Source organism: Zingiber officinale, chromosome 6A (assembly GCF_018446385.1).
Source record: "Zingiber officinale cultivar Zhangliang chromosome 6A, Zo_v1.1, whole genome shotgun sequence".
NCBI lineage: Eukaryota > Viridiplantae > Streptophyta > Magnoliopsida > Zingiberales > Zingiberaceae > Zingiber > Zingiber officinale.
The window spans coordinates 106,662,521-106,676,026 of record NC_055997.1 but is presented as its reverse complement, the minus strand read 5'-3'; the positions used below and the strand labels follow the sequence as shown (position 1 = coordinate 106,676,026).

Here is a 13,506-nt window from a genome sequence, read left to right as displayed (position 1 = left end):
AAAAAATATCTTTTAAAGCTTTTTCGGAAGTCCAGAAGATTTTTTAGTATTTTTTTCATCTTTTGCAGAGTTAGGGTTAGGGTCTTGAGATTATTTAAACATCTGTTTAGTTATTTTTGAGTTAGTTTTTTTTATCAATAATATTATATCATTTATTTTTTCCAAAACAATGAATTTTTGGATGCCTATTATTGTAAGATATTTTGTGGAATCAAAAGGTCTCTAGATGATTGATCCTGCCCAGAATCTAAGTCAGACGAACCGCGGGGTGAGGTGAATGGAATATTGACCGAATTGTGATGTCCTGGAGGGGGTATGCTAAGATGACTTCTATGTTGATCAAGTCATTAAAAGTCCTCTGGTCAACGCTACCTGCAGCCAGTGATCAGGTCGCCCCGGTCCCTAGTACTCCGATGCTTGAGTCAGATCCAACCAGTATATAAATAACAAACTAAGACATATAATAATAAAATGAATGTAGAGTGAGTACAGAGAACATACCCTGGCCCGGGGGGCGCCCTCGGATGGGACGTTGCTCGAGTTATCGTGATCCGGAAGCGTAGATAACTTTGAGTTGGATAAAGGGTTGGATATGACGAAGCGGAGCAGGACTCGGCACGGAGCTGGAAGAAGAGCTGCATGTCAGGAGATAATAGTGGCACGTAAGCCGGAAGGTACTAGCGGCACGTAAGTCAGGAGGTACTAGTGGCACGCAAGCCGGGCTATGACAACGACACGTAGGCCAAAATACGATAACGACACATAGGTCAGATAGTAAGAATGACATGAAGGCTGGAACACGACGACGGCTAGAAGGCTGGAACATAATGATGGCTTGAATGCCAGATCAGTGCCGAAGACGCTCGTCAACTTGGGTCAGATATCGGATCGGCGTCAGAAGTGTACGAAAATGTGGATCGAAGGTCGTTTGCGATGATGGGACCTGGCTGCGGCTCGGGGCAGATTTTGTGATGGCGCGGTTAGTCGGCGACCTTACAACGACAGTAAGGTGGGTGGCGGAGTGCAGCGTCGGTAGCTGAAGTGGTGTGAGGAGAAAGGGGCAGACAACCTCGGAGGCCATCAGAGTCAGAGTCAGAGGGGTGCTCCCATCAGCGGCGAAGGTGAGAGAGCGTGAGAGAGGGGCGGCACACGTAAGTAGGGAGAAGAGGAGGTGTCAACGTTGGTGAGGGGATGCAACGAACAATCTCCCAGGCAACATCTGTGCTGGGCAGTGGCAGCCTTGGCTATGCCATGGAGAGGGAGAGGCAGCCTTGGCAGCAAGTGTGGAGAGGAAGAGGTTGAGGGAGCGGGGGGTCTTAGCTACTGGATGCGGTGGCGTCCGACTCAAGGCGAAGACGACGAGAGGGTGTCGACCTCACTGTTGTGAAAGAGAGCCGAGAAGAAGCGGACCTCCACTGGTCGGCGTCCATAAGGAAAAGGAGAGCTCCCCCATGGCAATGGTGGCTGCGCGGTAGAAAAAACCCACGAAGCAACCCCCGTCCCCCATGAATAGTACCTCCCTTTTTCTTAAAGTCCTAAATAATATAAAGACCGAAATGCCCCTCCTTTCCTCCTCTGGCCCTAAATCATATCCACATCTATTTCCGATGTTGATATTCAAATCAAAAGTTTCAATAGCTTCTGCTATGCTAGCTACTTTGTTGACTTTTAAAATGCATCATCTTATGAATCAAGAGAATAATTGTACGATACCTAATGATTTTTTCTTCCCATCCAAGTCTTGTGCGCGAGGCATAAGTGACCAGAGAAATCTAATTTTAAAGGAAAATATTTTAAAAATATAGATTTTATTTTAATTACCTTGAGATGGGTGTTAAAAGCTCTTAAGTTAGTATTCAATTGATGAACCCCTACACAATCATCAAGCCCGTTCGAGTAGCCAAGTAGTCAATGATTCTCTAATTACTCAATGGACACCTTGGTTAGCCATCGTCAATGCATAATCATCAATGTTAGGCTACACGCTCTTTGAAGTAGTCAATGATCAATGCAACCTTTTAAATAATCGGGGTATCCTTTCAAATTAGTTGTAAGAGCATCTATAATGCTTTGGACGTGTGAATACATTAATATTTTTTTTTAAAATTTTTTTATTAAATCTGTAACATTAACATGTTCAAAGATTTGAACACGTCAATATTACAGTAGCAGAAAAAGTGTCCACGTCGGCGTTAATACCTCAGATATTAACACCGTTATGAATACCCTAAGATCAAGGTGAGAATTGATTTTTGCCTTTTTTTTTACGATAATATTGCCCCACTCATGTACTCTTTGATTGTAAAAAATTGGCTCAAAATATACAATCAACTTTCATCTCAAAACAGTAGCTCTTTAAATTTAATAGTCTAATGAAACTTTTGCAATTTCTTGAAACTCTTAAAGAGGAAGATTCGACAAGAAGTCAAGAGAAGATCACAACTTGAGATTTGAATAAATTAAAACTAAAAATAAGAAAGAAAACTCTTTTAAGGATTGCATGTTGACCTATTTGGGCTTCCTTCCAGCCAATTAAGCTAGTTGTTTATACTTGTGCAGTTCAAACTCTTTTAAATTAGTCTCAAGCAAATTGTTATTTATGCATATTTAAGATGTTTAAGTTAGTACTCATTTATTTATGCATATTTTAGTACATTTACATTCAAAGATTATACACATATACAAGCTACAACCAAATTAAAAATAAGCATCATTTCTTTAATTTTTCACTGAAGAAAAATAAGCTAACAGAACACATGATATACATATACTGATTGCAAAGCCTTGCATATCACCAAATAACTTGAATGAACAGCTGAAATGACACCCTTCAAAACTGAATGCAAAGTTGCTAACAGAACACTCGACATCACAAGATATGCCAAGAAAATTGAAAGATTGTATCAGTGAGAGAAAAAGCACATGGATCCACACACAACACACAACATTATGATAATGAGAGCCAAAACACATTTCTAGCTGGAGTTAAATTCTATCTAGTTCCCTTTGCAACAGATTTTACTATGCATATGACTATCTCCTATCTCTGCAATGAAACTGAAAGGGAAACGAAATGGCAAGTAAAAACACCCTTGTTTTAATTAAGCTTTGAGTTGGATCTGAACTCGTTGCAAAAAATAAACTAGACAAGGCCAATGCATCTCCAAATCAGTCGCCCACTGGATTGTAGCAGATGTCAAGACCTTTGTACTATCAGAGAGGTTGATGTTTGCTGATCACTCTGGGTCAAGCAACTCAGTATTCATGGAACATAAATGCCAGACCACAAAATAATCCAGGAATAAACGATTAGGAGTCAGTAATAGCAGCACAATCAGGCCTCATAATCATTCATCATGGTTTTCTCACCAAAATCATAAACTTGCATTTGGTGGAAGTGAAAAAAAAAAATACACTTAACTTATTTTCTCTGAGAAGCCATTTTCCACGCCTTCAACCTTGCAATCAAGTCCATGGTAAGCAACCTCACTCATTGGACGTGGAATTGCACGGCCACCAAAATCTTGTGGGAATTTATTGAAGTCTGGCCCAAAGTTAAATCGAACTTCACAGTTAGGCTGGTTAGGAAGTGTGTACATTGAGGCAGCAGGGTAATATCGGCCTCCAAAAAGGTTAGTGAAAGCTACACCTTGACAAACCCCATTCTTGTAGAATGATATTTCACTCCCTGTAAAGTTATGTGTAATAACAATTAGCAAATCATCTGACAAAAAGTGAAAACTCTATGAGTAAATTAATATTTGGCATTTGGAGTTCCAGAAAAATCACAATTAAATTACATCTTTGTTTTTCTCGAACTGTTTACAAGAGCAAATATGGCATTAAATACCAGAAAGAAACAACTCAACCATTCTTGCACATGTACCTATAAATTTGAATATAGGCATGTTTCCGGGTAAAGAACTAGAAATAATACATGCCACGATACACTAAAAAACAATATAATATTCTTACAGTAAACAAAACACGATACACTAAAAATTAATATAATATTCTTACAGTAAACAAAACGGATTGGAGAAAAGGTTAGAGAAATAGAAATATAGGTTTTTTACAATTTAGTAAAATGGACAAGTTTAAAAAACTGTAGGAATTATGCAAGGCAAGGATTATAAGGATAAGAAAGTTGAACACAGAATTATTGTTCTAAAGTTAACTTTAGGAAACAAGGCGCCAAATGTTATAAATTGATGAGTCATACCAATCTATGAAAAGAAAGGTTATATACAATAATACAAATTGTTTAAAGCTATAGAGGCATCAAAATAACAAGTTTATAACATGAAATTTTGTGAAAGGGGAAAACAAGACATGGAATAACTATTTCTAAAAAACAATTTGAGTGTGTCTAGAAGATCGACCATGGATGCTATTTATTTAATGAGACAGCCATGGAAAAATATAGAGAAAAGAAGAAAAAAATCATAAAAAATTTATTGAGTTAGAAAAGGTTTATGGGGCAATAAAAGATGAAGCAAACATATATGAAAATCAATTCCCCTAAACTATAGGTTTACATCAACTATTAGCTCTAAGTGCATAACATTATAATCTTCAACATTTGAAACAATAAGATTCTAATCCTGTTTGCACATTCTTTCTCACAGTTTTGCCACATATCAGAAACCATTTCCCTCAATACATTCCTTAGGAACCTGGGTGCTAACTACATTTACTACTTTGAGGTACAGATTAAAATAATCCTAAACCAAAGAGCTGATAGAATAACCCATAAAAAGTAAAACAAACTGAATTATGTGGTTTGACTTCATGCTACAATAATGCTACTTTTCAAGTAAATAAACACAAACAAAAATGTGAAGTGAATGCCCCTAAAAAGGTATAATTTCTTATGAATATCATGCATCATTCAATTGAAAAATGATTAGAGTATTGCAATTGAAGATTTGTTATATGAAATCACAAAAGAGTAACTATCAGCAAAACTTAACCAAGAAGAAAGCTAGGCCTTCTCACCATAGGATCAATGATTTACAATCAAAAAACAAAAATATACTCTTCCTAGAGGATTGAATGTGGAAAAATAGTCTCTTCCATCTTTTAAAAGATATTGTAACTTGAAATAAAGAAAGTAGATATAATTGAACTAACCATACTGCTAATTTCCAGTAAAAATTGCAATAGAAAAATGGAATAAAGCAAGAGGCTCGGGATAACAACACATCAAGCACATGATAATTTTTGTCTACAAATCATTAAAGAACAAGGAATCTGAACAACATTTCTACCACAGCTTTTCATGAAGAAAAAAAAAACAGTTCATCCAATTAGTGCAAATTTTATCATTTGCATAAAGTTCATATGAAGTCAAATAAGCAGAAATAATAATAAGATATTAACGAGAAGAATGTGACTAAATGAAGCTGAAACCATTATTGAACTCAGAGTGCAGCACTAATTTTCTGAAGAGTACATGAAGCTGGAAAAACAAAAGAAAGAAAAAAGAACAACTTTAGTGTAGTGAGAAGCACTTCAACAGGAATCATTTATGCGACTCAATGACAAGTTCAAGAACAAAGCTAGAATATAATGTACTTGGGCAAGTGGGAACCAATGAAAAAACAAGTAACAATACTAGGCTGAAGAAGACAAGCATGCCTAAGGTGTTTCAAAGATAGTCAACTGAAACACGACACTGCCTTTTAACTTCTAGCTAATCTTCCATTCAAAGTAGGCAATCAAAATATAAAAGTGAATGAAAGAAACTAAAGCTAAACTTTCAGCAGTTTTAAGAGAAGAGCTAACCAGGCACAACTTTCGCAGGGTCATCTTTCCCATCAGCAGAGTAGAAGTACCTTTGCCCCTTGTACCAGATCAAATGAGGTGGCTTTGGTGCATAGGAAGTTCCATCCGGAAGATTAATATAGAATCCAATTACATCCCCTTCGCAATACCCCTCATCTCCATACTTCTCCCGCAGGGCCTTGTGTATCTTACAGCCATCTATGTCCCTGTACCCAAAGCTATTCCCGTCGTAACCCACAGGAGCCTGCAGGTCCCCTTTATCCGTCGTCCACCCAAGCCTAGTGTGCCCCGTGTCGGCAAGCCTAACGATTTTCATCTCGAAGTACCAGGCGCCCTCCTGCACGCCCCTTGTCGCCCTCACCATGCGGTACCCCTTTGTACTGCCTGCCGCCAACCGGTCCTCGCTAAGCTCCACCTTCTCCGCTTTGTACACCCTCGAGAGGCAGATCGCGGCGTCGGGAGTGTCATCAGTCCTGTCGGTAAACCGGGGCATCGGGGTCATCACGACAGTTTCCTCGGCCGCAGCACCGTGGTGAGCACTGCTAGATTTCCCCTTCTTCTTGCCCTTTCGCGACGTGGATTTCGTCCACACATTGTTGCCCTTCTTCTTAGGTTTCTTCACCGCGGCGGTCCCAGACGGCGGCGGCGGGAGCGGGGAAGCGGTGGAGGGAGCGGAGGCCGGAGAGGGAGACACGAAGGAGGACAAAGATCTCTGCTTTTTCCGAGCAGAACCGTTATCGTCGTCGTCGGAGGAGGAGGTGGAGGAGGGAGGCAGTTCGTCTGCGACGACCAGGGCGACAGCGTGCAGGGGAGTTTGGAGGATCGAAGAATGGACAACGTCGTGATTAGGACCGGATTCTTCCGCGTTGACTGATTGCGGAGAGGAGAGGAGGCCGACAGGTGGCCGCGGGACGGATTCCGGGAATCGAGGGGAAGGCATGCGATTGAGAGGTGAGCCCCAGCGCTGGTCGTCGGCTTCGTCGCCCTTGGAAGAGGATCGGTAGTTCTCCATGGTCGGGAGAGAGAAGCAAAGTGGAGTAGGGCACAGAAGAAGCGGACTGGCTCGCCGGCGGATCAAATATAGCCGAACTACTGTTACGAAATAAATGAAACAAACGGAAACTCAGTTATTTGCCCAGCTTAGTTCGTTGGCAATGGGAGTTTTCCAGATACTGAGGTTCGATTTCACGTGACACAGAAAAAATATCCGTGACACTCAAATCACTCGCGTTGGGTCATTTCTTTCATTTGTGCTTTTCAAATTTGTCTAGGACTGATAGAAAATTTCTATATGCTCAGATCTGCCACTACAAAAAGATCAGATTTAACGAATAATAAAAAAAATTATTTTTTTATGAGTTCATCGTCTAATATGTAATCCATCTTGATTGGATTAGATTAGAAAATTTTTAGCTCACAAGCTGACCTGTCTCAGTCCATCGGTTGATAATTTTTTGATGGATAATCCGTCTCTATGACCGATCAATCTAACAGCCCTATATATATAAGAGGAGTAACATATTTAGATGTTTGGTTTTTGATAAGGTTATAAGTATGTTTATAGTTAGATTATATATTAAGTTTATGACCATGAGGAATTACTCCTTAGTCTAGAGTTCTTCATTATTTTAAAAGAGTTTAGTTTGTTTTTAGATAATTTTATTTAGTTTTATTTTAATAAATTATTAAAAAGAACAAATATGTAATTCATAAATAAAACGGTTAAAATCTCAATATATTTTTAATTTCTAATATGATATTAAATTCAAATTTATTTTTATAAAATTTAAACCTTTTTTCTAAATTCTAAATGTGAGTGATGTGGGGAGATGACAAGACTCGCTTGGTAGGATCGGGTAAACACAAAGCCCAGGTGGCATGTCTCAAGACTTGGGGGCTACGATCCCCACTCATTCATATTCTTTCTCCACTCTCCCGTCTCCCCACTCGCTCATGTTCTCTATGGATGCCTCTCACTTAACCGTCGGTTGGAAGGAGATGATAGAAGGGAAGGGAAGGGTAAATGAGGGAAAAGAGATTTTTTTTTTTAATCATGTTTGGGAATGACTGAATTACAAAGGTGAAGGGAAAGGAAAGGTAAGTCTTAACCTTACAAGGGAAAAAAAGATCAAATTTCTTACATCCAAAATTGAAATGTAAGTAGCCCTGGTCCTAACAATCAGGAGGCTCGGGGTGACACAATTAAAATAGACCCTTAATTTTTTTTTATAAAGTAAAAATTATTTCTAATAATTTTTTCTAACTTTTCTAGATGTAAAATCATCTATAATATTATTAATTTCAAGATTTTCTCTTTTTTCAATACTATAATTTAAATAAACAGAATAAAACTATAATTTAAATCAATTAGAATAATTACACCTAGATGAAAAAGATGAGTAAATGACAATTCGCAACCGCCACAGCTCGCAAACCTCCGCACCGTAAGCTCAAAACCTTTAGGTGCAGCGTGCCGGAGGTGCTAGTGCAGCCGTGTAGAAAAGTGGCAAAGGTGCAGCCTTGCTGTGACGTCGTCGCGGTCTCACAGAGTCGCTGGTAGAAAGGAGAGCAAACAAAAAATCTAACAGAAAACTGAGAAGTAAAGAGAATACGAAAGAGGAGATCGTCGGCAGAAATTCAAAGAGCTTGAGCTTTGTGTGGCGACGGAAGAACAGGTGCAACAAAGAACAGACAACAGTGTAAGATTTACAAAACCTAATTCTTAAAACAATTAATATATATATATATATATATATATATAATTATTTAAAAGTTGTGGGTCCCTCCAAGAACTTGAGCCTTGAGCTGGTGCGGTGGCGGGAGAGTAGGTGCAAGTGAAGATTTATAAAACTTAATTCTTAAAATAATTAATATATATATATATATATTTAACAGTGTGGGCCCCATCCAAATTGGGGCCCTGGGCAATCGCCCAGGACCGCCCGGCCTCTGGGCGGGGCTGAATGTAAGGAAGGGGAAGGAAAACACAAACAAAATGTCAGAGCTTGAGGAGGAGATGGTCGGGGCTCTCTCGACATGTAGCAATAGTTGAGGGTGAGCTACCAGAGCTTAAGAAGGAGGAGATGATTGGGGCTCTCTTAGTGGGCAGCAACAGCGGAAGTGACATGTGACAGCATGAGCGTGCTCGAGGAGGCAGCACCGACAGTGTGGAGATGTCGTCGACGACTGTTCTGCCACTGCACAATGGGGAAGAGGGGGTAGCAACTATAGAGGATATGCATGACAACGTGAGCGTGCTCGAGGAGGCTTCATCGATGACTATTCTCCGACTGCTCGATGGGAAGAGGGGAGTAGTAAGCAACGAGTGCAAGTGCCTCATGCAATTGAAGTTAGGTTTTTAATTAAAATTTTAGTTAATTATTTTAATCAATTCATAACTTAATGAGGTACTTCGGATAGCTTTTTCAAAGCCTAATTGAATTATTCTATTAATATATAAATTTATTATAAAATTATAAAAAATATTTATTTATTATATATTTTTAACCTATTATTATTATTAATTTGATTTAATTTATTCTAAAATAAATTTATGATGATCTATTTACGAGGATAATTTTATAACTTTATATATTCCTTTCCTTTTCCTCCAAAACAAGAATCTAAATAATTTACTTCCCCTCTCTTTCCCTTCCTTCCCCTTCCGTTAAGGAATCTTCCCTCACCCCATCCAGGGTAAGAGGTCAAGTACATGCACGGGAGGGGCTTCGAACTTTGGTTCTCATATTTATTACTTTTCATCCACTATCGAAAGATTGTGCTGACTTAGGCATCGAAGTGGTTCCACTGGGAGAATTTATGACGAACTCTTTGATGTTTATTACTCTCCGTAAGAATTGTGGGCTACGGAAAGCAATCTAGGAGGAGGAGAAGGCTCCAACATCATCAATCTTTACACCAAGATGGATTTTTACCGCTAGTGAGATTTTTAGACAGGAATAAAATGACATCAGTGAAAATGTGAGCGAACGATGCTGAGTGATCCTTCCCATGATTTTCCTAAATCGTTCAATTGACACATCTTCCATGTAGATCTTTTATTTTTCTTTCGTGTTCTTCTTCAATATCCACCAATCCAGAGGTAATCAAGCTCTCTTTTGTATATATTTTTCATTTTTATCACTATGCTCTAAATCTTGCTTGGTTTCCCTTGCGAGTACTTGCCCTAGTAATCGATGATGACCAAACTAATGTTGATGAATCTGCAAGTGCATAGAAGTGTCATCAGGTAATAAAAGATTGAATCTATAAGAACTATGAATCAAGTACTGTCGGAATAGCAAAATAGCTTATCTAGATGATCACGAGTGTGTGTGGTCACAAGAACAAGAGACAAAAAGAGAAAGAGAGAGAGAGAATTGAGAGAGTTAAGATAGAGTGAAAGAGCCCAGAACGAGAGAATTAAGGGAGACATAGAAAAAAGAGCTGAGTTAGAGAAGTGAGTGAAGGGGGAAGTGATTCTAGGACTTCAGTTTCACCCAAATGATTGTAAACACCTAATTTATGTTTAGTTTCCTATCCTCAATAGGTGTTTATGTAGGTAGACCATCCTATGCTATCCGATGTAAACTTTTGGTACTACAATGACGTTCCTGTTGGTGCAACATCCCTCAGGTCAAGGTTGACCTGGTTGACCAAGCTTGAGTCTTGGTTTGAGTTTCGATGTTTGACAATGCAAGGTTGATTGAAGAAGAGTCAAGTAGGTCAAGGATGACCGGATACTTGACTGGGAAGTCCTAACTGGGATATTAGGCAAAAGGAAAGACCTAGTGAGTGAAGCTAGGCAGGAGGAAAATTCTGGTGAGTGAAGCCAGGTGAAAGACCTAGTGAGTGAAGCTAGGCAGGAAGAAAATCCTAGTAAGTGAAGCTAGGTGAAAGTCCTGGTGAGTGAAGTCAGGCAGAAGAAAATCCTGGTGAGTGAAGCCAGGTGAAAATCCTAGTGAGTGAAGCTAGGTGAAAGTCCTGGTGAGTGAAGCCAGGCAGAAGAAAATCCTGGTGAGTGAAGCCAGGTGAAAATCCTAGTGAGTGAAGCCAGGTGAAAGACCTGGTGAGTGAAGCCAGGCAGAAGAGAAGTCCTAGTGAGTGAAGCTAGGCAGATTGGAAGTCCTGGTGAGTGAAGCCAGGCACGGGGAAATCCAGATGGGTCAAGATTGATCAGACATCTGGTGAAAGTCCAAGTAGGTCAAGGGAGTGACCGGATACTTGGCATGATGAAGGAAAGTCCAAGTAGGTCAAAGGATTTGACAGGATACATGGCAAGAGGAGAAAAGTCCAAGTGGGTCAAAGAGATTGACCGGATACTTGGTGAGGGAGTCCCAGCAGGTCAAGGGGGTGACCAGATGCTAGGCATGATGTACCAACAGGTCAAGGTTGACCGAATGTTGGTTTGAGAGGCTTGGGACTTGGTTTTGGGCAAAAACCAAGAGCTGGATCGATCAGTGGATCGATCCAGGCTTTTCCCAACGAACAGAAAGCCTCTGGATCGATCAGTGGATCGATCCAGGCCTTTCCCAGCGAACAGAGAGCCTCTGGATCGATCCAGAGGTCCCAATCGATCAGCCAATCGATTGGGACGCTGCTGGTTCGCGCGATAAGCGCTGGATCGATCCGTGGATCGATCCAGGCGTTTTCCCATAGCACAGAGGCGCTCTGGATCGATCCGTGGATCGATCCAAAGCCTCCCCGATCGATTGGGAGCTTTCGAATCGATCGGGATCCGACCGTTGCGTCGTATTTGAGCTGCATGCGTGCGATGGATGCAGCATCTCTTCACCGATTCATTTCAGATCTTCACCAGCTTCTCCACAGCTCTTCTCAAGCTCGAGATCGTCAGTTCTTGAAGGCTCTTGGAGGTTCTTCCAAGTCAAGAGGCGGATCAAAGCAAGAAGAAGAAACTAGGGTTAGGGTTTTTGCTCTCATTGTAAGCTTGTATTTCATTACCTTTCCCTTTCTTCTTGTATTGAGTCTTGTAGGGCTTCTCCGCCCTTGGTAGTTATCATAAAGGAGAGTTTTATTAGTGGAGGGTGTGTGTGTAGGTGTGGATCCTTGGACTAGTCACCTCTTGTGAGGTGGATACCAAGTAAACCAACCTTGTTAGCGTTGTGTGGTTTGTTTCTGTATTTTTCGCTGCGCATCTTTGAAGAAACAAGCAACGCCGAGCAACGAGCCAACGACGAGCTATTCACCCCCCCCCCCTCTAGCTACTTTTCGGTCCCAACAAGTGGTATCAGAGCAAGGTTGCTCTTCACCGGAATCATCGCCGGAAGGGGCAAACAAAACAAGCAAAGCTAGAGGGTGAAGAAGTTGGAGCAAATTCATCAAAGTCAAAGAATTCAAGAAGCTCAACTTCAAGATGCAATTCCAAGATGGACTTGGATTTGACACAAGGGTGGCTCCATCGTACACATCCACAAGCTTCGATTCTTGGAGATCAAGAATCGAAAATTTCTTGATGATGGAGATAGAGCAATGGTTTGCTCTTATGGAAGGCTTCAAGACTCCAACAAACTCAAAGGGCAAAGTTCTCAAGAGGAGCAAGTGGAGCCAAGAGCAAGTCCAAAGGTGCGAGGCCAATGACAATGTGACCAAGCTTTTGGTCAATTTATTGCCAAGCACCATCCTTTGCAAAATTGGAGAATTTGAAGATGCAAAGGAATTATGGAGTAAATTGGTCAAGCTTCATGAAGAGATCCCCTCCACTGTACAAGAGCAAGAAGAATCCAGAGAGGGTGACTCTTTGGAGCAAGACCAAGAGGAGGACTCCGAGGTTGAGGGATGCTCAACCTCCGAAAAAGAAGTCCAAGAAGAAGCTTCATCTTCGAGGGAGTGCAATAAAGAGAACAAGGAGGGAGCATACTCCTTGTTCCATGTACAAGATGTTGAAGCCTCCACCTCTAGGATTGAGGGGGAATGTAGATCAATGAACCCGGAGCAAGAAGAGGCCTCCACATCCGGGTCAAGTGAAGAAGAAGAAGATGGTGCCACCTCCAAAATTCAAGAAATATCAAATGGAGGAGCAAGTGTCATCCCTACACAAGAAGGTATAAATGTTTCAATTAAAAATAAAAATCATATAATATGTTTTGAGTGTAGGGAAAGTGGGCACTACAAGAGCAAGTGCCCCAAATTGGCCAAGAAGAAGGGTCAAGTGACACAAAAGGGCAAGGAGAAGCCCAAGGAGACCACCCCCGGGACAAAGAAGAGCAAGGAGCACATTGTGTGCTTCTTGTGTCAACAAAAAGGGCATTACCGAAGTCAATGCCCCAAGGGGAAGAAGATGGTCAAGGCTCAAGGAGACATTAGTCAAGGGGGAGCCTCCAAGGTAAAGAAGAAGGTAACATTAATTGAGCCTACCCCTTTACGTTATGGTAAAAAGCATGATAGTTCAAATTTTTATCATTTTAATGCAATTTACCATAAGAATAGAAAGCATGAAGGCATTAAGGAAAAGCATGTGGCCCTACATGCCAAGACTACCCAACCTAAGGTTAGGAAGGTAGATAGACATTTGGGCAAGAACACTAAGGATAATAGATACAAGCCCAAGAATAAAAATGCTCATGCATCAAATGAAAAATCAAATACTAAGGAATTAGTGAGGGAAAATCAAGTCTTGAGGTCAAGACTTGATAAATTAGAAAAGACCCTAAAAAGATTGGAAAATATCCTATTAGGGCAAAATGAGCATAACCTAGGTTT

At 40.5% G+C, this 13,506-nt stretch overlaps 1 protein-coding gene across 1 annotated transcript; it reads right to left on the bottom strand.

The window, feature by feature from the left end:
* Window positions 1-3,287: 3,287 nt before the first annotated feature.
* LOC121997284 (protein TRAUCO-like) lies at window positions 3,288-7,018 on the bottom strand. The gene is made up of 2 exons (XM_042551628.1): window positions 5,788-7,018; window positions 3,288-3,688 (listed from the first exon to the last, which is right to left on the bottom strand). Exons 1-2 carry the CDS (start codon window positions 6,797-6,799, stop codon window positions 3,417-3,419), a joined length of 1,284 nt encoding a protein of 427 aa, XP_042407562.1. The 5' UTR covers window positions 6,800-7,018; the 3' UTR covers window positions 3,288-3,416.
* Window positions 7,019-13,506: the final 6,488 nt, after the last annotated feature.

Coding starts and splice junctions, on each gene's coding strand:
- LOC121997284 (XM_042551628.1), bottom strand. CDS start 6,799: ATGGAGAACTACCGATCCTCTTCCAAGGGCGACGAAGCCGACGACCAG. Junction 3,689..5,787: donor CCCTGCGAAAGTTGTGCCTG/GTTAGCTCTTCT, acceptor ATAACTTTACAG/GGAGTGAAATATCATTCTAC.